The sequence below is a fragment of the Leucoraja erinacea genome, chromosome 12 (genome assembly GCF_028641065.1).
Source record: "Leucoraja erinacea ecotype New England chromosome 12, Leri_hhj_1, whole genome shotgun sequence".
Lineage (NCBI taxonomy): Eukaryota > Metazoa > Chordata > Chondrichthyes > Rajiformes > Rajidae > Leucoraja > Leucoraja erinaceus.
In genome coordinates, this window is record NC_073388.1 from 8,738,808 (window position 1) to 8,766,689 (window position 27,882).

The window sequence follows — 27,882 nt, forward strand, 5'->3', positions numbered from 1 at the left end:
AGAAGGGTCTCGACAAGAAACATCGCCAATTCCTTCTCTCCACAGATGCTGCCTCACCCGCTAAGTTTCTCTAGCATTTGGTGTCTACCTTCGATCCTACCAGCATCTGCAGTTCTTTCTTAAACAGAAATCAGGCAGCATCTGTGGAGGAAATGCACAGATGACGCTTAGGGATAAGATCTCTCTTCACACTGATAGGAGTTGGGATGAGAAAACTGGAAAAAAGAGATAGGTGCAGGTCAAAGCCTGGCAAGTGATAGGTGGAGAAACAAAAAAACTGCAGATGCTGGTTTTTACCAAAGATAGACACAAAGTGTTGAAGTAACTCAGGGGGTCAGACAACACGTCTGGAGAAAAATAATAGGTGACCCTTCTTTAGACTCCCTGAAGGGTCCCAACCCAAAATGTTAACTATCCTTTTTCACCAGACATGTTGCCTGACCTACTGAGTTACTCCAGCACTTTGTGTCTATCTAAATGAAAGAAGGATAGAAACATAGAAATTAGGTGCAGGAGTAGGCCATTCGGCCCTTCGAGCCTGCACCGCCATTCAATATGATCATGGCTGATCATCCAACTCAGTATCCCGTACCTGCCTTCTCTCCATACCCCCTGATCCCCTTAGCCACAAGGGCCACATCTAACTCCCTCTTAAATATAGCCAATGAACTGGCCTCAACTACCCTCTGTGGCAGAGAGTTCCAGAGATTCACCACTCTCTGTGTGAAAAAAGTTCTTCTCATCTCGGTTTTAAAGGATTTCCCCCTTATCCTTAAGCTGTGACCCCTTGTCCTGGACTTCCCTAACATCAGGAACAATCTTCCTGCATCTAGCCTGTCCAACCCCTTAAGAATTTTGTAAGTTTCTATAAGATCCCGTCTCAATCTCCTAAATTCTAGAGAGTATAAACCAAGTCTATCCAGTCTTTCTTCATAAGACAGTCCTGACATCCCAGGAATCAGTCTGGTGAACCTTCTCTGCACTCCCTCTATGGCAATAATGTCCTTCCTCAGATTTGGAGACCAAAACTGTACGCAATACACCAGGTGTGGTCTCACCAAGACCCTGTACAACTGCAGTAGAACCTCCCTGCTCCTATACTCAAATCATTTTGCAATGAAAGCTAACATACCATTCGCTTTCTTTACTGCCTACCTTCAATGACTGGTGTACCATGACACCCAGGTCTCGCTGCATCTCCCCCTTTCCCAATCGGCCACCATTTAGATAATAGTCTGCTTTCCCGTTTTTGCCACCAAAATGGATAACCTCACATTTATCCACATTATATTGCATCTGCCAAACATTTGCCCACTCACCCAGCCTATCCAAGTCACCTTGCAGTCTCTTAGCATCCTCCTCACAGCTAACACTGCCCCCCAGCTTAGTATCATCCGCAAACTTGGAGATATTGCCTTCAATTCCCTCATCCAGATCATTAATATACATTGTAAATAGCTGGGGTCCCAGCACTGAGCCTTGCGGTACCCCACTAGTCACTGCCTGCCATTGTGAAAAGGACCTGTTTACTCCTACTCTTTGCTTCCTGTTTGCCAGCCAGTTCTCTATCCACATCAATACTGAACCCCCAATGCCTTGTGCTTTAAGTTTGTATACTAATCTCTTATGTGGGACCTTGTCGAAAGCCTTCTGGAAGTCCAGATACACCACATCCACTGGTTCTCCCCTATCCACGCTACTAGTTACATCCTCGAAAAATTCTATAAGATTCGTCAGACATGATTTACCTTTCGTAAATCCATGCTGACTTTGTCCAATGATTTCACCACTTTCCAAATGTGCTGCTATCCCATCTTTAATAACTGACTAGCAGTTTCCCCACTACCAATGTTAGACTAACTGGTCTGTAATTCCCCATTTTCTCTCTCCCTCCCTTCTTAAAAAGTGGGGTTACGTTTGCTACCCGCCAATCCTCAGCAACTACTCCAGAATCTAAAGAGTTTTGAAGGATATAGGTGAGGAGGGTTTAATTGGCAGGTGGGTCCAGAGCTTCTCATTTCTTTCTTACTTCATTTTTCTGTCCAAATATCTTGTCCAAATTCTGAGAACATTTAATGTTTTGCTCAGAGCTGCACTCTGAGCCCATGAGAACTTCCAGCATTTTCCCTTTCTCTTTCAGCCTGTGACCAGATTTTTAAATTAATTCAACTTCTCAAAATGCCATGTACTCTAGGGAAGCTGACAATCACCATGAAAACATACAAACTACACATAATCAAGATTGGAGCTCAGCACTGATCCCAGGTCATTGGAGCCGAGAGGCAGCAGTTCTACAAAGTGCTGTGCTCTTCTTGCAAATGCAAGATCTGAACCTCCAAAATAATTAGGTTAATAAAACCAAAAATAATATGGATCCACAAGGCTTTGGACAGAAACCACTAGCAGTTACAACCATAAAACTGATTAAATAAACCAGAGTGAAGCAGATAATTTGAAACAATGCATTCCTTCTCTCCAGAGATGCTCTGGCATTTTGTGTCGATCTTTGGTTTAATCCAGCTTCTGCAGTTGCTTCATGCAAGTTCAAGTTCACATTTATTTGTCACATGCACCAATTAAGGTACAGTGAAATTATGTTACCATGCAGCCATACAATCAAAAAGAAAATGATACACAATAAAATTTTAACATAAACATCCACCACAGTGGAATCAACACTCTTCACTGCGATGGAAGGCAATAATGTTCAGTCAGTCTTCTTCCTTTGTTCACAGTGGTCGGGGTCATGAACCCTCCGTAGTCGCTGCTATGGACGGCCCGATGTACAAGCCCACTTGTCGGAATGATCTAAACTCCGACATCGAGACGGATCGGAACACACACTCTGCGGCTTGGAGTTCCCGAATCGGCCACTTTCTTACCGGAAGCCGCGGCTTCACGATGTTATACGCCGCAGGCCGGCAGTTGGAGCTCTTTTCTGGTGATCCCTGGCAAGGGAACGCCCCGCGCCGCAATGGAAAGTCCACTCCGTGCCCATGGCTAGAATCTCCGCAGGCCGCGGCTTCACGATGTTATAGTCCGCAGGACGGCGGTCGGAGCACTTCTTCTGGCAATCCCCAGCAAGGGATCGCCCCGCCCCGTGATGTTAAACTCCACGCCGCGCCTGTTGCATCAACGGTCGCATCAATCCAGTTGTTAGGCAGCGAGGGAGGCAAAGTTTCCACCTATTCCTTCCCCCCCCCACCACACTAAAACATACATTTAAACATATATTTAGACATACTAAATAACACAAAAAGACGAAAGGACAAACACGCTGCTGGTGAGGCTGCCGGCTCGCGGCACCACCCGGTGGAGTTTACACACCAAATAAGTAATTAATCTGCAAATTATTGACTTAAAAAATGATGAATTGAACACCAACATTAAAAACAAGCATCTTCCGCATTCTAATTGTACATTCAGACCAAACGTTGAACAAAATTCCAGGTATCCTACATCTTAATAAATATAAAGCAATACAACCACCACATTTTGGGGGGAATCAAGTTCATCTAATATAAAAGTGCTTGGGCACTTCCTGTGATGGATTAAGATATTGAGAACGAATTTGGATCCACAGAACTGAGCAGTAGTACCGTGGAGAAATCATTTAGATACTCAGCAAACTAGTCCAGCAATATTGGAGACATCATTTATTTTTATTGGATTCCAGGTCTGTGGATCTAAAACAATGAGGAAAGCAAGGTTTTTTTTTTTTAAATTTGCTATACTTTACATCTGTGCTTTAACAACTTTTTTTTTTTATCACTTAAAAACTATTCAAGTTGAACTGATTTCCTGTTTATAATGGACATTTAAAAACTAAATTCTTTAAGCCTTTTACGTGTGACAGCTGGGTATTTGTTCAAAGCTTGTAAATGGTGTTCTCGGCCTTCACACGATGCAACCCATTTACTGTGGGGAGTTCACCACTCACACTGAGGCAAGGAGGGCTATCAGGATCATGCCCCCACATCCAATCTATTGAATGTAGGCCTGCTGGGTTAGAGAGCCTGGTCCAGTATGAAGAGGCCCTATATGGATCCAACTATGGGCAAAAAGACCGATTATTACATCCGTGACTTGTCAGGATTTTCAAAGAGAATTTTCAAATTAGGTAACACTTGAAAATTGCGAGAATTTTTACACCATACATGCCAGATGCTGACACATTGCATCCGCATTTAGCCATAAATGCCAAATATAGATGATCCCTGTTGACCCAGATAGAAGCCAAGCCTCACAGCTCACACTACAACCATTATAGAAGCCAATTTTTAGCCAACTGAATTAATTCTGTACATAATCAAAAAAAAGTTTGGAGCACCTGTACTATAGCACAGCCATAGTCATGGGTCCAGACAAAGACTCATTTGTAAAGATTTGTGCGGCGTCTTCAGCCATGCCTCTGGCCAAGGTGGAAATTACCACGGGATGTCCTGTTCACAAAAGAACAGAACAAATCCTGCTCAGCAGATCTGTGCTAATCAGTTTACACTTCGAGGATCGACGACACTTAATGGAACATAGAGAACATAGAACAGTACAGCACAGGAACAGGCCCTTCACCCACAATGTCCGTGTCGAACATGATGCCAAATTAAACCAATCGCCTCTGCCTGCACTTGATCAGTATCCCTCCATTCCTTGCCTATCATGTGTCTATATAAAAGTCTCTTAAATGCCAATGTCATATTTGCTCCTACCATAACACCTGAAAGTGCATTCCAGGCACCTACCACTATCGAAAAAAAACATACTCTGTTTATCTCCTTTAGACTTTATCCTCTAACCTTAAAGCTATGTTTCCAGTATTTGACATCTCCACCCAAGGGGAAAAAAAAGGGTTTGTCTACCTTATCAATGCATCTCATCATTTTATATATTTTCGTCAGATCTCCCCTCAGCCACAAGTAAAGTGATGCAGATGTGCTCAATAACGCTTTCAAGAAGCATCTACTCTCCAATAACTTGCCAACAAAGATGCAGTTAACGTTTCACCTTGACCATTCAACTGCAGTTTCATCACATTCTGGATTGGGCCAAGTGTGACATCAAGCAGCCACAGTAAAACTAAAGTGAATAGGCATTTAGGAGAAAACGGTGCCGTGAAGACATATTGGTATGGTACATGGCAATCGATCATTCCAGGTCTTTCACAGGCGTTCCAGCTGCTTCATTAAAGGCCTCCTTTCAGCATGCAGTGCAAGGTCAGAAGTGCGAACGTTCACTCAAGATTGTACAATGCTCATCTCTAATTGTGAATCAACAGAAAATGAAGCAAGACTTGCACGATATTCAGCCACGGGCAAAGAAGTGACAAGCAACATTTGCGCTACAAAAACACTAGGCATTGACTTCCTTAACAAGAGAGTCGATTCACCTACCCTTGACATTCCAAAGGCGTACTATCATACATACTGGAAATATGCAATAAAAACCTGCAATACTGGAAATATTACCCACATTCAGTGGCTTAACCACCATTAACTCCCTGAGGGACCAGCATTGAAGGTTCCCCTCAATGTACCACTGCTCTTACATCATTGGGTATAGATGTGGGATGACCTCACCAATGGCATAGTGGGAATATCTTCAGAATATTTTCAGTTCAGTTCATCACAGTTGGCTCATTGCCTCAAGGATTTAAAAAAAGGCATTGCCTTTGTGTGAATTGGGTTGAATGTGTGAAAGTTAAAAAAAACAGAAACTATTGAGTGAACCACGCCAGTTGTGCCAGCTAAATTTCACTGCAAGGGGTTTCACACATCAAAATGAACTGGGAAAAAAAGGCATATTGAGCCCCTTCAAGAACATTGGTCCTGTCAACTTGCGGGGTGTTTATAAAGAGGATATCGGTAAATCTCGTGGTCAACGCTTTATTGGTCATTGCTAATAGGTAAAGCCTTTCACTGGTTGTTATCTACAGATACAATCTATTAACTTTTTAGAGAAGTCAAGGAAGCATGGAATAGCCTCAAAGCCTGTTTTTTAAGCAAGAGGTTCTGTCCAAAATCCAGTATCTATACAAGTGAAACCTGACAGCACATACCAAAACAAATATTTAGAGTTCTTGGAGCTCACCTTGTTGATTGTTCTATCATTACATTTAGGATTATCCCATTATTAAGGTGTTCAGTTCAGCCAGTTTGACAACAAACAATTATCAACTGATCAAAAATCTACAAATCAGTATTAATAAAAATCACAAATATTGGAGATAAAATGAACAGATATGAAGACACTTCAGCCAATTTTTAATTAATTTTGTTTCAAATAATGGCGAAGGTAATTTTAGCTTCATGGTTGTAGCAATGAGTTCACAGTAAGGTTAATCAATACATTTATATTTTTGACAACAGAGATAGCTGTTTAATTTGTATTTTAGGTGCGAGAAGAGAACATTTCAAACAGCACAGGAAAAGAAATTGGAAGAGGGCCTCTTGCTACTATATGAAAGTTTAACTAATTTACCCTATAATATATTAGCTTTTCTAACTTCTTGTGAAGCGAACATGCAAGGCTTTTCCCCAACCTTCACATATTCTATCATCATTCTCTATGTGTAGGAAGGAACTGCAGATGCTGGTTTACACCGTAGACACAAAATGTTAGAGTAACACAGTGGGTCAGGCATCATCATGGCCTGTTGCTGGCATATTACACTCTCAGCCCAATTTTACTTTATGGGTAATACAAGCAATTTTTGTATCTACAAGCATTTTTTGCTTGTAAATAAAACAAGGTTGGAACAGGACCTCTTGCTGCTAATTTACCCTTTAATATATTAGATTTACTAACTTCTTGCCAAGCGAACATGCATGGATTTTCTCCAACCTACACATATTCCACACAGTTCCTTCGTACACATAGCAACTGCAGATGCTGGCTTACACCGAAGATAGGCACAAAATGCTGGAGTAAGGGGCAGGGGGGGGGGGGGGGGGAGGAGGGGAGAGGAAAGGAGGGAGGGGGGAGGGAGGGGAGGGAAAGGGGGGGGGGGGGAGAAAGGAGGGGGGGGAGGAGAGGGGGGGGGAGGGGGAGGGGGGGGAGGGGGGGGAGGGGGGGGGGGGGGGGGAGGGGGGAGGGGGGGGAGGGGGAGGGGGGGAGGGGGAGGGGGGAGGGAGGGAGGGGGGGGGGGAGGGGGGGGGAGGGGGGGGGGAGGACAGGGAAGGAGGAGGGGGACAGGGAGGGGAGGGGAGGGGGACAGAAAAAACAGGGAGGGGGGAGAGGGGGAGGGGACAGGGAGGGGAGAGGGAGGGAGACAATAGACAATAGGTGCAGCAGTAGGCCATTCGGCCCTTCGAGCCAGCACCGACATTCAATGTTATCATGGCTGATCATCCCCAATCTGTACCCCATTTCTGCCTTCTCCCCATATCCCCTGCCTCCACTATTTTTAAGAGCCCTATCTAGCTCTCTCTTGAAAGCATCCAGAGAACCTGCCTCCACTGCCCTCCGAGGCAGAGAATTCCACACTGGCCACTGTGATAAAAACTGTTTCCTCGTCTCCGTTCTAAATGGCTTATTCCTTATTCTTAAACTGTGGCCCCTGGTTCTGGACTCCCTCAACATCAGGAACATGTTTCTGCCTCTAGCGTGTCCAAGCCCTTAACAATCTTATATGTTTCAATGAGATATCCTCTCATCCTTCTAAACTCCAGAATGTACAAGCCCAGCTGCTCCATTCTCTCAGCATATGATAGTCCTGCCATCCAGGGAAATAACTTTGTAAACCTACGCTGCACTCCCTCAATAGCAAGAATGTCCTTCCTCAAATTATGGGACCAAAACTGCACACAATACTCCAGGTGTGGTCTCACTAGGGCTCTGTACAACTGCAGGACCTCTTTGCTCCTATATTCGATTCCTCTTGTTATAAAGGCCAACATGCCATTCACTTTCTTCACTGCCTGCTGTACCTGCATGCTTACTTTCATAGACTGATGTACAAGGACCCCCAGATTCCGTTGTACATCCCCTTTTCCCAACTTGACGCCATTGAATCATCCACCTTCCTGTTTTTGCTACCAAAGTGGATAATCTCACATTTATCTGCATTAAACGTCATCTGCCATGCATCTGCCCACTACCCCAACCTGTCCAACTCACCCTGCATTCTCATAGCATCATCCTCACATTTCACACTGCCACCCAACTTTGTGTCATCTGCAAATTTGCCAATGTTACTTTGAATCCCTTCATCCAAATCATTGATGTATATTGTAAATAGCTGCAGTCCTAGCACCGAGCCTTATGGTATCCCACTAGTCATTGCCTGCCATTCTGAAAGGGACCCGTTAATCCCTACTCTTTGTTTCCTGTCTGCCAACCACTTCTCTATCCATGTCAGCACTCTACCCCCAATACTATGTGCCCTAATTTTGGCCACTAATCTCCAATGTGTGACCTTATCAAATGCTTTCTGAAAGTCCAGGTACACTACATCCACTGGCCTTCCTTTGTCCATTTTCCTAGTTATATCTTCAAAAAATTCTAGAAGATTAGTCAAGCCTGATTTCCCCTTCGTAAATCCATGCTGGCTCGGACCAGGGGGAGGGGGGAAGAGGGAGGGGGGGGGGGGGGGAGGGGAGGGGGGGGAGGGGGGGAGGGGGGAAAGAGGGAGGGGGGGGGAGGGGGGGGGGGGGGAGGAGAAGGGGGGGGGGAGAAAGGGGGGGGGGAGGGGGGAAGAAGGGGGGGAGAAGAAGAAGGGGGGGGGGGAAGAAGAAGGGGGAAGGGGGGGAAGAAGGGGGGGCGAGAAGGGGGGGGGATGAAGGAGGGGGATGAAGGGGAGGAGGAGGAGGAGGGGAAGAGGAGGAGGAGGAGGGGAAGAGGAGGAGGAGGAGGAGAGAGGGAGGGGAGAGGAGGAGAGGAGGAGAGGGAGGAGGAGGGAGGGTGAAGGGAGGGGGGGGGAGGGGGTGGGGGAGGGAGGGGGGGAGGAGGGAGGAGGAGGGAGGAGGGGGGGGAGGAGGAGGGAGGGGAGGGAGGAGGAGGGTGGGAGGAGGAGGGGAGGAGGGAGGAGGGAGGGAGGAGGAGGGCCTCTTGCCGGGGCCTGGACGCACCACCTCCCCACAAGCTGCAGGAGAGAAGACACAAAAGCTGAGCTCGGGAGCTGATCCGATAACGGCTCCTCGCCGAGCTTGACTTGCAACCAAACGGCGCTTAACAAGCCCCCCCTCCCCCCCCGGGCTGAGTGTTTTTTCCCTCCTTTCCGATCATCCGACTTACAAGTCGGCGCGGCCTCCTTTCTCCCAGTTCCTCAGCCAGTCGCCAGGGAAGACCATCGCCGCCATCTTAGCTGCACACCATCCTGCGCGCCCAGCCCGCATGCGCCGCCAGCCCGGGGTCGGAGATCACCACCGCGCCGCGCGGTGCGCGCTGGGAGGTGGGGCAGTGCCAGTGGCTCATACCCGGTCCCGGCACCCGACACCGCCATGTCAGGAAGGTCGCCCTGGCCTACAACTACCACCCACCCCCATTGCCATATTTACACTTTAATTATCCCCCTCCTATTCCCATATTTACACTTTAACTCCTCTCCCATTCCTTCACTTCATTTCAATATTCCTATACTGACACTTTAACTCCCCCTCCCATTCCCACACTGACCTTTCTATCCTGGGCCTCCTCCATTGTCAGGGTGAGGCCACACTCTGTGAGGCAAATTGGAGGAACAGCATCTCATATTCCGCTTGGGCAGCTTTCAACTCAACGGTATGACTTTAGATTTCTCTAACTTCATAGAAACATAGAAATTAGGTGCAGGAGTAGGCCATTCGGCCCTTCGAGCCTGCACCGCCATTCAATATGATCATGGCTGATCATCCAACTCAGTATCCCGTACCTGCCTTCTCTCCATACCCTCTGATCCCCTTAGCCACAAGGGCCACATCTAACTCCCTCTTAAATATAGCCAATGAACTGGCCTCAACCACCCTCTGTGGCAGAGAGTTCCAGAGATTCACCACTCTCTGCGTGAAAAAACCCTTGTAACCCTTGCGTTCCTTCATGTAACCCTTGCGTTCCCTCATTCTCCGTCCCTCCCCCACCCTAGTTCTCCGACTAGTTTCATTGTTCTGATTAATTTTCCTGATTGTTAGCTAAGGGAAAGGTGACAACGAGGCATACTATGCACCATTGTACATTTTCCTTGATCACTATCCCCTTTGATCTCTTGTTTTTTCACACCTTACCCTTCTACATCACTCACCCCTGATTCTCAGTTTGAAGAAGGGTCTCGACCCAAAATGTCACCCATTTCATATCCAGAAAGATACCTGTCCTGTGTCAAATCCCATTATATGGACAGGCAACTGACTGTCCCCTCATCAACTAGAGTGCGGTCCTGACCTCCCCTCTAATTACAGTCTGAAGAAGGGTTCTGACCCACAACATCCTTTTTCTCCAGAGATGTTGCCTGACCCGCTGAGTTAGAATGGACTTTGAATCTATCTTTGGAATAAACCAGCATCTGCAGTTCCCTCCTATGCATCCTTCATATCTACCTCATTTTGAGACCTTGGAACTATCTTTAATTAGACTTTAGATAGACACCGAAGAGAGGGTCTCGACCCAAAACGTCACCTATTTTCTCCAGAGATGCTGCATGACCCACTGAGTTACTCCAGTATTTTGTGTCTATCTAACCCCCCTTTCCCTCTCCTCTTCCCTGTGCCCCATCTGAGATTATTTCTCCTTCCCCCTTCTTCCTCCTACTACATTCCTTCTGGTTTAACAATTTGTAACTCTTCAATTCTTCTGTCTCACACATCCTATTTTAATCTCTAACCTTTGTTCCAATCATTTTCCCATTACACCCCCCCCCTTTGCCTGTGTCTACCTCTTACCTGCCATGCTTTATCCTGACCCTCACAGATTTCTTTCATTCCCTACTTTCAGTCCGAAGAAGGGTCCCAACCCAAAATGTCACCTACCCATGTTCTACAGAGATACTGCCTGACTATCTGAGTTCCTCCAGCAATTTGTGATCGGCACAAGAAACAATCAATGTTCCGACGACTATTCAACAAAACAGCGAGACAAGGTATAAGTTGTTTTAAGTTTAAGAAAGAATGTAGGATGTTGCAATCAGAGAGGAGAGATGCAGAGAAGAATTAAATTTGAGGAAAACGCTTAAAAATGCCAGTAATGTGAAATACTAATTGTCTTAAATTGTTGAACACTGTCCAAAAAGATTTATGATGCCAAGTAGAAAGATAAAGTATTTCTCAGGTTTCTGTTGGTACGTGAAGCCAACAGTTGTGAACCTGGGTTTTAGGATGGACAGTGACTTTAAATTAGATCGCCAAATATGCGCGGTGGTTAAGTCCAGCTTCTTTCACCTAAGGAAGCTGGCGAAGGTGAAGCCCATTCTCGAGCGGCAGCATTTTGAAACAGTAATCCATGCCTTTATTACATCTAGGCTGGATTACTGTAACGCGCTCTATTTTGGTGTTGCTCGTTCTTCACTGGCTCGTCTCCAGTTGGTTCAGAATGCTGCTGCTCGCCTTTTGACAGGGACTCGAAAGAGGGAGCACATATCGCCAATTCTGGCCTCCCTACACTGGCTCCCGGTGCACTTTCGGGTTCATTTTAAGTTACTGTTATTTGTTTTTAAATCTCTGAATGGGCTCGCCCCGCCTTACCTCTCTGAGCTGCTCCACCCATACACTCCTGCCCGGTCCCTCAGGTCAGCTGGTCAGCTGCTCCTGGAGGTACCGAGGTCTAGTCGGAGGCTCAGAGGGGATAGAGCCTTCTCTGTTGCTGCTCCGGCACTCTGGAACACCCTGCCGCTGCACATCAGACAGGCCCCCTCACTGTCCATCTTCAAATCCAGTGTTAAAACGCATTTGTACTCCCTGGCTTTTGACCATGCCTGAGGCTTTGCTTCTGTTTGTGGTGTTTTTGATGTTTCTTTATTTTACATGTCTTTTCCTACTATTTCTTTTGATTGTTATTTTTGGTGTGTATTAACTTTTTTGTCAATGATTAGTGATGTACAGCACTTTGTTGCAGCTATGTTTGTTTTTAAAGTGCTCTATAAATAAAATTATTATTATTATTATTATTTCATTGGAACACCCGTTGGAGGCCAAATACGATTTTCTTTACTTCAGAGATGCAGTGTGGGAACAGACACTTCAGCCCACTAGTCTGCGGTGACCGGCGATCTCCGCACACTAACACTATCCTACACACTAGAGACAATTTATAATTTTACCAAAGCCAATTAACCTACAAACCTGTACGTCTTCAGAGTGTGGTGGGAAACCAGAGCACCGGAGAAAACCCACATGGTCACAGGGAGAACGTACAAACTACGTACAGACAGCACACATAGTCAGGATCAACCCTGGGTCTCTCATGCTTGTAAAGCAGCAGCTCTACCGCTGTGCACTGTGCTGCCCCTACAGTTCAGAGAAGGAAAAAGAATGTGAATTAAACTGACAACAGCTGGAAGTTCAAGGTCACCTTTGCAAAAATGGCAGATTGAATGGCAGAAGTGGAGATCAGCAAAAGATAAAATTATCCGGGGTGTAATAAATTTCAATGAACGAAAATAACAATTCAATTTTATCCTAAGTATTTCACACGAGTAATATTAAATAAGCTGTTGTGCACAGTCATGTAAGGAAATTATATAACAACTGCTGCAGCAGAGTGGCTCAGCGATAGAGTAACTGCCTTACAGCGCCAGAGACCCGGGTTCGATCCTGATGACGGGTGCTATCTGTACGGAGTTTGTATGTTCCCCCCCGTGACCAGTAAGGGTTTTCTCTGGGAGCTCCGGTTTCCGCCCACACTCCAAGGACAAATAGATTTGTAGGCTACTGTTGGTCCCGCCCACGCCCCTGACATCAGTCTGAAGAAGGGTCTCGAGCCGAAACGTCACCCATTCCTTCTCTCCAGAGATGCTGCCTGTCCCGCTGAGTTACTCCAGCATTTTGTGTCTACCTTTGATTTAAACCAGCATCTGCAGTTCTTTCCTCCACTTTGTAGGTTAATTGGCTTTGGTAAAAATTGTAACTTATCCCTAGTATATAGGTTAGTTTTAGTGTGCGGAGATCGCTGGTCAGCGTGGTGGGCCGAAGGGCCTGTTTCCACGCTGTATCTCTAAACTAAACACAACAGATTTTTGTTAATTCATATTCACCAGGGTATCGGGGACACATGTAGTTGTCTGTGAACCTTCATGCTGCAAACCACCAAATCAGCTTTCTGGCTGAAGTATAAGGAGATAGAGCGGAGAATGTGCTTCTTAATAGCAAAGCAGAAGGCTGCGAGATTAATTAATTAGGTTTAAATTGCAGATTCTGTAAAACTGACAGGATGGAATATCTCAGGACTCCTCCACAGGAATTTACTCTGCTTTTTAAAAAAAACGAGTTCGTATTGACTGCACATACCCTTCCTGCTCGGGTGCAATTCAAGACTATATACAACCTTGCAGCTGAAGTTGAACCAAGGTCAAACTAAGCAGCTTTAGTAGTGTATGTCACTAAATGCATCCTGAAAGAATGCCATCTTTAAGGACCTGTACGTCTGATGACCAAAGTCCGACTGTTCCTCCATTTCATTTAAGTGTTGGCATACATTTCTTGATATTATCCTTCCTTTAAGCATTTTATGTGCAGGCAAGATCAAGCGGGGGAAATCATTGCCCCTGTTGCTAGATGCAATCAACACTGTCAATGCACTTGTCTGCTTCATGGTGTCATTCAATTTGTAACCATCTTCCATACTTTTCCTGCAATTGTGACTACAATCTCAAAAGCACCTCATGTCTAAAGAGCCCTTTTTGGAAGTTTTAAAACGCATGAAAGGAATGCAGGCCTTCTATTTTTTTAAAGGAATGACACATATAAAAATACACCAATATCCACCAAGCACCAAGATGGCACTAGAGTGCGGATACTCTTTGGGTGCTGCTCCAAGAAGTGGATCTATTATCATTCACTACAACTGCTGCACTTTCTAAAATCTCTGTTCTCTTTGCTCTCCGTTGTACTTGTGTACGATTGCTTTCTAGTCGTGTATAGTATCATCTGACCGGATAGCACACAGACAAAATTTTGCACCGTTTCTCGTTAGACCTCACAATAATAAATCGATACCATTGAAGGTTAATTAACTATAATTTAACGATCAATACAAATAGGTCACCCCAGCTTTGCATTCTTGGAGTTCCCTCTCATACTATTAGCATCATTACCACATATCCATTCTTGTTATAAAGACTGCTTCTTTCATATCCTTGATACTGTCCACTGACACCCAGCCATCGACTGCCTAAATCCTTAATGATGCCTTGCTTATTTATAACAACACCACTTCACCACACTGCTACCTGCTTCCTTTGTTCTACCTTGTAAATATGACACTGTCAACATCTCTATTGCCTGTCCTAATTCCACTCACTGTTTTACCCTGTGTATTTGATGACATTGTTTTCCTGCAACACTTCTGACATTCAAAGTCCCACCCCCCGTTTCAAAATTCAATTGCAATTTTGCCTTTTAAAAAAAAAATCTCCTCCAACTCTGAAATGTTCCAAAGGTAGCTGTGACCCTGTAATGGCCACTTAGTTTTAGAAATGTAGTTTTATCAGTTTAGTTTATCGTCACGCGTACCGAGGTACAGGTAAAAGCTTTTGTTGCGCAAGAACTAGCCAGCAGAAAGACAATACATTATTACAATCGAGCTGTTCACCGTGTACAGATACATAATAAGGGAATACCGTTATGTGCAAGATAAATCCAGTAAAGTCCGATCAAAGATAATCCGAGGATTAAACATGCCACCTATCAAAGCTTTGGGTTTCCCCCTTGACATCTCCCCATCTTTTCATTCCCAGCTGACCTCAGTCATCTTACTACCATTTCTGCTCCCAACACCCTTGTAAGTAGGTCATCCCTTGTCATTCCAGATCATCTTCATTTTCTGCATGTGGGGCCCGTCCTTGCATCTGCTCTCTCCCCTTAACCAAAACCTTAAACCTGCGCCCACCAGTACTACCAAAAGGACAATGGGATCATGTTCATAAGTGATACGAGTAGAACTAGGCTTTTCGGCCCATCGAGTCTAGACCACCATTCAATCGTGGTTGATCTATCTCTCCATCCTAACCCCATTCTCCTGCCTTTTCCCCATAACCTCTGACACCTGTACTAATCAAGAATCTGTCTCTCTCCGCCTTAAAAATATCTACTGACTTGGCTTCCACAGCCTTCCGTGGCAAAGAATTTCACAGATTCACCACCCTCTGACTAAAGAAACTTCTCCTCATCTCCTTCCTAAAAGAACGTCCTTTAATTCTGAGGCTATGACCTATAATCCTAGACATTCCCATTAGTGGAAACATCCTCTCCACATCCACTCTATCCAAGCCTTTCACTATTCTGTACGTTTCAACGAGGTCCCCCCCTCATTCTTCTAAACTTCAGCGAGTGCAGGCCCAGTGCCGACAAACGCTCATGATTGGTTAACCTACTCATTCCTGGGATCATTCGTGTAAACCTCCTTTGGACCCTTCCTCAGAAATGGTGCCCAAAATTGCTCATAATATTCCAAATGCAGCCTTACCAGTACCTTATAGAGCCTCAGCATTACATCCCTGTTTTTGTATACAAGCCCTGTTGAAATAAATGCTAGCATTGAGTTTGCTTTCTTTACCACCCATTCGACTTGCAGATTAACTTTTTGGTAACCCTGCACCAGCACTCCCAACTCCCTTTGCACACGTTCTTCATTTTAATCACAGTTCACAGTGAGAGGTCACTTAAGGGATTTGCTTTGGAAACCGACAAGGCAAATTTTCTAATGTTAACATGGAGGCACAGGAGACTGCATATACTGGAATCTTGAGGGACAAAAAATAGTGCTGGAGGAACTCAAATAGTGCTCAGGCAGCATCTTTCTTTGGTTAAATTGAGTCGAGAAAGCTGGAAATGGGACATGGGGCAAAGACGAGGAGTGATAGGTGGATACAAGTGAAAGGGTTTGATTGGCAGATGGGTGCAGTAAGTAACAAAGGGTCGAGGTGTAAACGAGACAAAAGGGTGTTCAATGTAACAAAAAGGAGTAAAATGTAAACCCTGAGAGAGGGATATAGGTGGCAAGAAAAAGTGGGAAGGTGTAACTAAGGTGTGATAAAAGGTAAATAGGGCACATGGGGACAGGAGATGAGCATACAGAGGAGGGGAAAAAAAAAAAAAAGCAGGGTACAGGGTGGTGAGAAATGGTGGAAGGAATTTTGGGCGGCACAGTGGCGCAGCGGTCGAGTTGCTGCCTTACAGCACCAGAGACCCAGGTTCGATCCTGACTACAGGTGCTGTCTGTGTGGGGTTTGCACATTCTCCCTGTGACCACGTGGGTTTTCTTTGGAATGAGAGGGGGTGAGGTAAGAGGGGTTTGACTTGAAATTAGAGAATTTAATGTTCATAAAGTTTTTTTAAAGACAGAACAAATGAATCATTAAAAAAATCAAAGGAAAGTACAAATCCATCCCATGTCGATTTTGCACCTGCTAACTGTGCCCATTTGATCAGAAAACTCATGTGGGAAAGAGCTGCAGATACTGGTTTAAATCGAAGGTAAACACAAAATGCTGGAGTAACTCAGCGAGACAGGCAGCATCTCTGGAGAGAAGGAATGAGTGACATATCAGGTCGAAACCCTTCTTCAGTCTGAAGAAGGGTCTCAACCCAAAACGTCACCCATTCTTTCTCTCCAGTGATCAGAAAAATCTCTGTTTTGACAGATCGACTGAAGATGCATGTTTTTTGTTCAGATAAGAATCTGACTACTAACATGTTCATGCAAAGCGTGGTGGGTGTATGGAACGAGCTGCCGCAGGAGGTCTTCTTCCCCCTCCCCCAACCCTACATCAGTCTGAAGAAGAGTTTTGGCCCAAAACGTTGCCTATTTCCTTCGCTTATAGATGCTGCCGCACCCGCTGAGTTTCTCCAGCACTTTTGTCTGCTGGAGGAGGTTGTTGAGTCATGGACTAGCACAACATCGAAGAAGCAATTAGACAGGTACATGGATAGGACATATTTTGAGGGACATGGGCCAAACATGGGCAGGTGGGACTAATGTAGATGGGACATGTTGGCCGGTGTAAGCAAATGGGGCCGAATCCCTCTATTACGTATAACAGTTTCTTGTTCAGATAAGAGGAACGGGGACGTTTCCTGGCACTGGTATTGTCCAAAATAATTTGGTGGTCGATGAATCACAACCCTAAATTAAACGGGGGTTATTGTTATTATTTGTGGACTGAATGATGTGCGAGTTGAAGGGTAAGCGGTATGATGAGAGGGGAGTGGAGGAATTCAGGCGTTTTGTTGGATAAGGGTTATAGCAAGGAACTGCAGATGCCGGTTCAAACAGAGGATAGACACAAAATGCTGGAGTAACTCGGCATCTCTGGAGAGAAGGAATGGGGGACGTTTAGGGTCGAGGCACCCGACTTTGAAGAAGGGTCTCGACCAAAGATACTGGTTGGTCTCGACCCATTCCTCTCTGCAGAGATGCTGCCTGCCCCGATGCTGAGTTACGCCCCGTCCCACTTAGGAAACCTGAACGGAAACCTCTGGAGACGTTGCGCCCCACCCAAGGTTTCCGTACGGTTCCCGGAGGTTGCAGGTGGTTGGCGGAGGTTGCAGGTAGTGGAAGCAGGTAGGGAGACTGACAAAAACCTCCGGGAACCGCACGGAAACCTTGGGTGGGGCGCAAAGTCTCCAGAGGTTTCCGTTCAGGTTTCCTAAGTGGGACAGGGGCTCCAGCACTTTGTGTGCATCTTGGATGACCTTTGTTGGGGAACCACTTGCACCTCAAGGAGAGTCGTGCATGGAGGCTGGGACCAATCAGGAGGAGGGAGGAGGGGGTGTTGATAGACGTGAACGTTCGCCAATGGTGTTGCTGACCTCTGAGGTCTCCGACTAATCGGAGCTGGATGGGGGCGGGAGCCTGCACCACGTGACGCGGCCAGACATTGTCGCAACTTGGGCCTGCGAATTGATACAGAGCGAGTTGTTGCTGCTGTTCCCACGGTGAGTGAGACAGAGCGCTGTGTAGTGCAGGGCAAGGAGACCAGCCATCAATCCGCCCTTGTCAGCGCTGAGAGACACTTTCAAAAATGCCGTGGGAGCACCTCCAAGATTAAGGTAAACTGCTGTGTTTGATCGGCTCGGATGCAACTGCTGGTTTACACCGAAGATATGACACAAAATACTGGAGTCACTAAGCGGGACTGGCAGCATCTCCGGAGGAAAAGGAATAGGAGACCCTTCTTCAGTGTGACCCTTTCCTTCCATCCAGAGGTGCTGCCTGAACCGCTGAGTTACTCCAGCTTTTTGCGTCTATCTGTTGTGTCTGGTTTCATTGGCATCAGGTCGTCACTTGCTGCCTGCAATCAGCCTTTCAGTTAAACTAATCAGACTCTTATTGATGTATGGATATATATTTTTATATATTGAGCCACGCCTTGCTAAAGAATTTGCCTCTCACTTTCAGTACTGTAATGGCGAAAGGCCGCAGAAGTTCTTTTGGACTTGCAATGTTGTCGGTTTAATAGCCAAGGCAATATAAGCATTTATAATTAACTGCAATGCGACTATCGATAAGATATAGACAATAGGTGCAGGAGTTGGTCATTCGGCCCTTCCAGTCAGCACTGCCATATGCTGAATATACTGGTATACAGTGGATGCAGAGTGAGTATTAACAAAATATATAGTACACCTCTTCTATAGGGAAGAGATTGTGAATTCGTTTTGTTTCCAAGCTTTTACAGGATTATTGTGAGCCCTACACATGTATTGCTGGTATGCATTTGGAATTAAAATGTCACTTTGTGCTTTGACAGTTTCACTGCCTCATTGTGTTTCTATTATATTTTGGTCTGAAGGAGGTATGTTTTTAAACTTACAGCTGGTAATCACTTACTTGATAGTGAGTTAGATAGACTGTCCCAATTTGTGGTTGTGAATTGGTCTAATTAATTAAATATTTATGTGACTGGATGTCTGCAGAGAGAGAGAAAGAATGAGGGTGTTTGTTTCCAGGTAATGATCATTGATCAAACCTCTAGTTTCTTTATATGGAGTCATAGACTGATACAATGTGGAAACAGGCCCTTCGGCCCAATTTGCCCACACATGTCTCAGCTATACTAGTCCCACCTGCCAGCATTTGGTCCATATCCCTCCAAACCTATCCATGTACCTGTCTGTAACTTTTTTTTAAATGGTGGGATATTCTCAACCTCAACTACCTCTTCTAGCAGTTTGTTCCATACATCCACCACCCTTTGTGTGGAAAAAGCTACCCCTCAGATTCCTATTAAGTCTTTTCCCCTTCACCTTAAACCTATGTCTTTCACACAGAGAGTGGTGAATCTGTGGAATTCTCTGCCACAGAAGGTAGTTGAGGCCAGTTCATTGGCTATATTTAAGAGGGAGTTCGATGTGGCCCTTGTGGCTAAAGGGATCAGGGGGTATGGAGAGAAGGCAGGTACAGGATACTGAGTTGGATGATCAGCCATGATCATATTGAATGGCGGTGCAGGCTCGAAGGACCGAAGGGCCGAATGGCCTACTCCTGCACCTATTTTCTATGTTTCTATGTCCTCTGGATATATATATATATACTTTTCAGTTGATTGTAGAATCATAGCACAAAACAGTCACTTTGGTCCATCAAATCCACGCCACTATTTAGCCTATCTATAGTAGTCCCATTTGCCCATGTTAGATCATGGCCCAATGTATCTTTGCTATTTGAGTACCAGTATAGGTATCTGTTAAATGTTGTGATTGTGTCTTTCTCCATTACAATCTCAGGCAACATATTCCAGACATCACTCACACGCTGTGTGGGAAAACATTCCCCTCTTATTCCCTCTCACCTTAAACTATACCTTCTGCTCTTGGACACCCTGACCATGTGATAATCATCGCAACCAGGAAAAGTAGGCATTCCTATTCTGGTGGGGTGGTGCAGCAGTAGAGTTGCTGCCTCACAGCACCAGAGACCCGGGTTTGATCCTGACTACGAGTGCTGTCTGTTCAGAGTTTGTACATTCTCCCCGTGACTGCGTGGGTTTTCTTCGGGTGCTTCAGATTCCTCCCACCCTCCAGAGACTAGCAGGTTCATAGGTTAATTGGCTTCTGTAAATTGTCCATAGTGTGTGTTGGATGGTGCTAGTGTACAGGGGTGATCGCTGGTGGTGTGTGCTCAGTGGGTCAAAGAGCTTTTTCCACGCTGTATCCCTGGAGTCCTGTGTTAAATAGTTTAGTCTATTTGTCCTTTCCAATACATTTTCCATTCCAATTACAGTGGAAATAATTGGATTGCATAAATACCTTTTGCTGTGTGTGTGTGTGTGTACACAATCTTAGTGGGCCAAAGTGCATTTGACCATGTGTGCAATCTGTGCAGTCATTTACACTGGTCATCAATACCCTTTAATTTCAAAACTGTGGCCTAGTTCTCTTTTCAGTAATGTTTGATTAATGTGTGGAAGGGATTTCCCCTTTCTTGCCCCAGAAATTTTTTTGAAATTTCCACTGCCATTGTTTCTTCCCACTTGCTGTGGATTCACAAACCTATGTGGCCAATACTTATTGCAATGGAACCTTTATTGTACAAGTCCATGGTGATGGTGGTCTGTCTTGGTTCCTGGGGAAATGGAATCTACCCTGAAGTCTCTGAACAACTTTAGGCCATTATTGTCTGAAGTAACTTTCATCAGAGTTTTTAATGTTACATTTACTCTTTCCCTGGTATTTACATGAACTTGCCTTTTTGTTGTGCTGTTTTTAATCTGCTGCCAAGTACCTGCCTAATCCAAAAATAGAAACAAAATGCTGGAGTATCTCAGTGGGTCAGGCAGCATCTCTGGAGAAAAGGTACAGTGTTGGTGATGTTTTGGGTCGGGACCATCAGATTTAGGAAGCCCTGCCTAATCCAGAGGATTGGAGATAACAAGTAATCTCCTTCAGCTAGTAATGAACTAAAACAGTTCAGTGACTTCAGATTAGTGCCTGTATCCACAGAGGCAAGATCGACAATCACGACCATGGAGTTTCACAAATGGGGGGAAAAAAAGGTATTGCCCCACCGGCCAAAAATCTGTTTTTGAAATATTGAATCATCCACAAATACCAAATATTAGTCATCAATTAAACAATTAACATGTATTCTAAGGTGGACAAAAGTGCTTGGAATACGGTCAAAACCGTTCAGCTAAATGGGCCTGTGGTATCGGTTCTGGGTTAGGATGTGGTCGTAGAGTTGGAGGGAAGGGGGAATCACAGAGGGCGAGCAGTTAGAGAGGTGGTTGTAAAACTGTCTTCGGAGGGAGGAGGAGAATTTCTTCAAAGTAGGAATTTCTTCAAATTTCTTCAATACCTTGAGGAGATTTCGCAGTGGAGTAGACAAAGTGTTTAAGAAGGAACTGCAGGAAAATCAAAGGTAGAGAAAAGTGCTGGAGAAACTAAGCGGGTGCAGCAGCATCTATGGAGCGAAGGAAATGGGCAACGTTTTGGGCCAAAACCTTTCTTCAGCCATGTATTCTAAACGGGATGAACATAAGTGGTCTTGAATAACATATGGATTCATCATGGTGGTGCTTGTGCATTATAGTTAACAAACCAACTGGGACCCGTTGGGTCCCTGTCACACGGGAGGCCATTCCCCTTATTTCAGCACTCACCCATAGCCAGCAACTGCGCAGGGGCTGCTCATTTCGCCTTATTCAGCCTCCCTCAACTTTAAAAAAATAAAATTTAAAAAATGCACTTGCTGGGGTGGGCAGAACTCGGTGTACTTGATGGATAGCAGCAATGATGCAAACAAGGCTAAGCATAGGGAAAAAGCAGATCTTTTTTCCAGGTTTCTGCACAATTGTGAACATTTTCATAAATAACTCGGGAAATAATGCATCAAATTTTCAGATGAGGTGATTTTGGACCATGGTGTAAATCTCTATCGGAATATGTAAGCATTTCACCGTTAGTGCATCGTGTTTTCGAGGAGATGTGAAACGCAGACGAAGAAACAAATATACAAATAAATACATGCACATCCAAGTTGCGTGGATTAGGAAGGTTCAGGTTGGGACCAAATACGAACGAATGGGACTAGCTCATATAGAGCACATTGGTCGGCATGGACGATGTGGGTAGACGCAAAAAGCTGGAGTAACTCAGCGGGTGAGGCAACACCTCTGGAGAGAAGGAATGGGCGCGTTTCGGGTTGAGACCCTTCTTCAGACTCGTGTCTGGGGAGGGGGCAGGACAAGGATAGAATGTTGGCAGAGACAGTAAGACTAGTGGGAGAACTGGGAAGGTTAAGGGGATGGAGAGAGAAAGCAAGGGCTATCTGAAGTTAGCGAAGTCAATGTTCATACCTATGTTCATATTTGGGCCGGAGAGCTTGTTCCCGTGCTTATCACTAAGTGTGGGTATGCAGAACTTTCCTCGAGCTGAGAGCTTGCTATTGATGTGGAAATGCTGAATGTGGCTATCTATGTGATATTTCTCACCCAATTCTTGCCAATTAACTAAAAAACAAAAATGTATGTTTGCCTCAAATGTTTCTCAGGGCTGTTCTCACCATTACGTGTTTAAGTTAACGCAAAATGTGAAATTGGATATTAATATCTCAAGATGTGGTTTAAAGTTTCTATATGGATTGAATCTTTAAGGAATCGTGTGCAATGATGACCTCTTGTTCTTTCATAGATACAGAGCGGAACTACAGTTGCAAGGAGTTGATTACATTATTGTTGGATGCCATTTTGGACCGGCAGACTTGTGAGAACAAAGTAGTGTTGTCCAGGAGGCTGCAACGTCAACAACACGATCACCATATTAATTTTTCTTCAGAATGGACATCGTAACAGATTGCAAACAGAATCTCTCGAATGAGATTTACCGACTTGAAACATTTGAAAACTTTCCATCAGCTGTTCCAGTGAGTGACAGGACATTAGCCAGAGCGGGCTTTTTCTACACCGGCTACAAGGACCAGGTTAAATGTTTCAGCTGTGGTGGGACAATAGAAAACTGGCAACATGGCGATTCTGCTGTGAGGAAACACAGGCAGCTTTTCCCAGCTTGTCCGTTCATTAACGGCCTGCGGTTAAACGAACAAGTGTCAAACTCCAGTTGTTCAGTCGAGTCTCGGGGTGAAAATCAAAGTTCTTCCATAAACGGCCCCTCCAGACATCCCAACGGCAACCACCAGTTTCCCGGCGATCTCGTGAGAAGTGGAGGCATTGAAGACATGTCCCACCTGCGGCCGAGAAATCCCACCATGTGCAGTGAGGCGGCCAGACTGAAGACCTTCACCAACTGGCCCAGTTATGGCATTGTAACCCCAAGAGACTTGGCCAAAGCGGGACTATACTACATTGGCAAAGACGACCATGTTCAGTGCTTTTGTTGCGGTGGCTTAATGAAAAATTGGGAACCAGGGGATCGTGCCATGTCTGAGCACAAGAGGCATTTTCCCGGCTGCTCTTTTGTTTCTGACCTCTCGGTTGGAAATGTACCAATTGATTTGAATTGTGGCACCACGGACATTCACCAGCACGTTAAAGATGAGCCAAGAGCGAGCCCCTTTCATCTCCCCAAACACCCAGAGAAACAGTCCTTTGATTCTCGGCTTCAAACGTTCCGAAACCAAATGCAGTTCCCGCTTAATGCTGAAGATCTTGCAGGAGCTGGATTTTACAACACAGGTACCGGAAATCTCATTGCGTAATTCATTGATTAATCAATATCTAATTCTGTTTGTCTAACTGGAGCAATTGCTTCATTCCATTGGTAAATTATACAACATAAATGTAATTTTCATGCAGCATTAATGAAATGGACACTTTAAATAATTTGATAGACATAAGGAATTCAGATGCTGGTTTATAGCAAAATACTGCACACAAAGCACACTGCACTTTTTCTCACAGAGAGTGGTGAGTCTGTGGAATTCTCTGCCTCAGAGGGTGGTGGAGGCAGGTTCTCTGGATGCTTTCAAGAGAGAGCTGGATAGGGCTCTTAAAGATAACGGGGTCAGCGGATATGGGGAAAAGGCAGGAACGGGGATGGGGATGATCAGCCATGATCACATGGAATGGCGGTGCTGGCTCGAAGGGCTGAATGCCCTACTCCTGCACCTATTGTCTATTGTCTAAAGCCCAGCCGGCGGGCCAGCTGAGGAGTTTTGCCCGCGTGCAAAAGTACAGCGCCCCATCCAACTCGTGGACCGATGATCGGCCACGAGAAGGAGTGGTGGTGGTGTCGGTGGTTAGTGAAGGTCCAAAGGTCGGACAGCAGGCCGGGCTGCCGACCGACGGGGCCACGGGCGAAGCGCTGCAGCTGCACTCCATGGGCTGCAGTGCCGCAGGGCTGGGCGGGGCGCTCCGATCCGACAGTCCCTTCGACCTGAGTAGCAGCAGTCAAATACGGAACAAGGGCAGTCCCATACGCAGCAGTCTAATACAGGATGTCTTGTTTAATACGGGACAGTTGGCAACCCTACCCATGACACAGCTCGTGGAGCTTTTCAAAGATATGACTTGAACCACAAGGAAATAAATACCTTTATTAATTTATATGTAATTCTATAACGCGGCACAGAGGTAGAGTTGCCAAACCAGTAGAGTTGTCAAACCAGTGACCCAGGTTTGATCCTGACTGTGGGGGCGGGTGATACCGATGGTGCACATTCTCTCTGCGTCTGTAGGGTTTCTCCAGATGCGGAGTTCTCCTCCCACATTCCAAGGTCTGTAGATTAATCGGCTTCCGTAAAGTGTCCCTAGTGTCTAGGATGCAAACGTGGGACGGGCCGGGAAGATCATTAAAGACCCCTCCCACCCCAACCATGGACTGTTTGCCCTCCTCCCATCAGGGAGGCGGTATAGGAGCCTCGGGTCTCATACCAGTAGGATGAGGAACAGCTTCTACAATAATACCATCACATTGCTGAACTCGGAGTCCCACCGATAGATTTCTCCAGTCTCTCCGTCCACATTGTTCGATTATTGTTTGATTATTCTGTATTTTTATTTTTATTTCTATATTGCACTATACTACGGACTGACGCTAAACTGCATTTTGTTGTACCCATACTCGTATTTGTGCAATGACATTAAAGTTGAATTGAATTGAATTGAATTGAATTGAAAAAACGTAGAACCAGCGTAGGAGTGGTCGTTGGTCGGCACGGACTCGGTGGGCTGAATGGCCTGTTTCCACACTGGATCTCTAAGCCAAACTAAACCATAGGCATTGTCGAAAGCTTCCCTGACAGAGTGCCAGTAAAAATGGTGAGGCTCTTGGAACTGATAAATCATTGGCTTGGCTGAAAAGTTAATTTTTATACCTGGAAATAATGATGGGATAAAAGGCAGACATGTGTTTTGAAAGAATTTGGCATTAATTTGCTTGCTCTGGAATACTATTTACAATGCCACGTCAGCAAATTTCAACTCCAGACTCGTGTCTGCTTGAGAAAAGTAAAATTCAGGAAACTGGAGTGGATTGTTTGAGACTTCATACCTGTATGTGTGTTGAAATAATTCTACCTGCAACACATACAGGTGTGAAGTCTCGAACAATCCGCTCATGATTCCTAAATTTTACTTTTCTCGAACAGTCTAGAGCCTTGAGTTGAAATTTGCTGACATGGCATTGTAAATAGTATTAGGGAGGAAGCCAAATAATGCTAAATTAATCTCAATGTCAACTCTGGACCTATGCCACCGATTATGAGTAATATTGAAAAATGTCACTGAAGCAACATGTGGACAAAGCTTCTCACCGTTTAGTTTAGAGATACAGTACGGAAACAGGCCCTTCAGCCGAGTCCGTGCCGACAAGTGATCCCCACACGAGCACTATCCGACACAAACTAGGGACAGTTTACAATGTTATCTAAGCCAATTAGCCTCCAAACCTGTAGGTCTTTGGAGTGTGGGAGGGACCCAGAGCACCCAAGAGTAAACCCATACAGGTCACGGGAAGAAGGTACATACTATTGTTAAAGGAATTGGTGTAAGTGTGAGAAAAGACTGATTTTCTTCAACTCTGAAGCAAAATCAATAACTAAATGCTAGAAACTTTCGAGGACTGGGGAAATCTGTGCATCCAAGAGCTTGATTATAATCTTATTGATAGTTAAATAAAATGATCACATTGAAGAAAATTGGACAATAAGGACTTCTCCACATTGAGAACGATATCTCCCTTGATTTACCAGCAGTGGGTTCCAAGGGTTAAATTTAGGGAGAATGTGACGATTGAGAGTGATTTGATTTATGTTTACAGGCTGCCATGGGAAACCAAAGTTAGTCAAGAAGCTAATTCGACTGGTTGAGGAGGGTGGGGTGGATCGGTGAATCAGCCTAACCATTACAGCAAAGTATTTTGACAGTAATTTAAGGTGACAAAATGTGTAATAGATGATTCAAGTTTGGGCTTTTCATAAATGGCAGTAGCTATTTTTTATCAATTAATTTAAAATATGTTATTTTAGTTGAGAAAGGATGTAGCCCTAAATACAAGGCCTGAAGCCAGAACTTCAAAGCCGGTCACATGCTGTCAGAAGTAAATGGGCTTGGTCAGTTTCAACTTGTGGAACGGAAATTTAATTTGTTCTGCGAGTATTGTCTTGTGGCAAATTAACATAAAGGCTTTCTGATAACATGCACTTGGATAGTCAGCTTTTAAATTCACTTCATACAATCACTGTTGTAATGCAAACAGATGAGCAGCGATAAGAAGGAGTACCACCAATGTACTCTCTCTGTGGTATAAGAAAGGAAAGCTACTTTATATTAAAAAACTTTGCATTGGCACTTGGCAATAACGCGCAGAATTGGTTCCAATGTGGCATCCGACTCGGAATTGAAGGACATTCTGTCAGGAAGGAGACGAGGAGAAATGTTTTTAGTCGGAGGGTGGTGAATCTGTGGAATTATTTGCCACAGAAGGCTGTGGAGGCCAAGTCATTGGGTATTTTTAAGGCGGAGATAGATAGATTTTTGATTAGTACGGGTGTCGGGGGTTATGGGGAAGAGGCAGAAGAATGGAGGTAAAGAGATAGACCAGCCATGATTGAATAGTGGAGTAGACTTGTTGGGCCGAATGGTCTAATTCTACTCCTATCACCTATGACTGATGCGCATGCTCAGCTGTGACACTGGCAGAGGTGCCATCTTCCAAATTAGCCCAGGAATTATTTTTTTAAGATTCCCAACCGCCCCCCAAACTGTAGAAATCGAGAAATATTGATTTCTCTAATTTCAAGTAGCCCTCTCCCCCTCCCCCCTCCCCCTCCATAAGATTACCCCTCATCCTCCTGCACTCCAAGGAATAGAGTCCCAGCCTTCTCAACCTCTCCCTATAGCTCAGACCCTCTAGTCCTGGCAACATCCCCTCCTCCGTACCCTTCCACTAATATTCCTTCCTTTGGCTTCACAATTGGCACACCTTATCTCTCACTTTTCGTCTTTTAATCTCTGGCATTTTGTCCAGCCATCTTGTAATCAATATATCTCCTCCCCTATATACCTCTATCAGTTGCCATAATTTGTCCTGCCTCCACTTCTCACTTCTCTTCCAGATTTCCAACAATACCCCTGACTGCTCAATTCCTGAAGACTCGGTCAGCTCTCGATATGGGCCAGAATCTAAACGCAGGTTCACTCTCGAAGCCAATCTGACACTTGTCACATTGACCATTCTTTTTTCTCTCTTCCCTTTTCTCTCTTCTACCTTCTGGGAGAGGAATCGGGAACTTGAAAGCTCGGGCATCGAGAATTAGGAACAGCTTCTTCCCCCACTGCTTTCAGACTCCTGAACCAGTCACTTT

General features: G+C 45.1%; 2 protein-coding genes across 10 annotated transcripts in view; one reads left to right on the forward strand and one right to left on the reverse strand.

Moving 5' to 3' along the window:
• thoc2 (THO complex 2) overlaps positions 1-9,377 on the reverse strand; it is a 105,507-nt gene extending 96,130 nt beyond the window's left edge. For all 6 annotated transcript variants that reach the window (XR_008724310.1, XR_008724309.1, XM_055643553.1 and 3 more), the window contains exon 1: positions 9,232-9,377. Coding sequence is in view for 4 of the 6 variants with exons in the window: in XM_055643553.1 (XP_055499528.1) it covers positions 9,232-9,332 (101 nt within the window). In the remaining 2 variants the exon portion in view is untranslated. The remainder of the gene's footprint in view (positions 1-9,231) is intronic.
• Positions 9,378-10,898: 1,521 nt separating this feature from the next.
• LOC129702043 (E3 ubiquitin-protein ligase XIAP-like) overlaps positions 10,899-27,882 on the forward strand; it is a 40,675-nt gene continuing 23,691 nt past the window's right edge. For 3 of the 4 annotated variants that reach the window (XM_055643556.1, XM_055643558.1, XM_055643560.1), the window contains exons 1-2: positions 17,981-18,170; positions 22,752-23,752. In XM_055643556.1, coding sequence (XP_055499531.1) covers positions 22,897-23,752 — 856 coding nt within the window. In that variant the 5' untranslated portion in view covers positions 17,981-18,170; positions 22,752-22,896. Of the gene's footprint in view, positions 11,048-17,980; positions 18,171-22,751; positions 23,753-27,882 lie in introns of those variants that run through there. The other variant, XM_055643557.1, reaches the window with a different exon arrangement.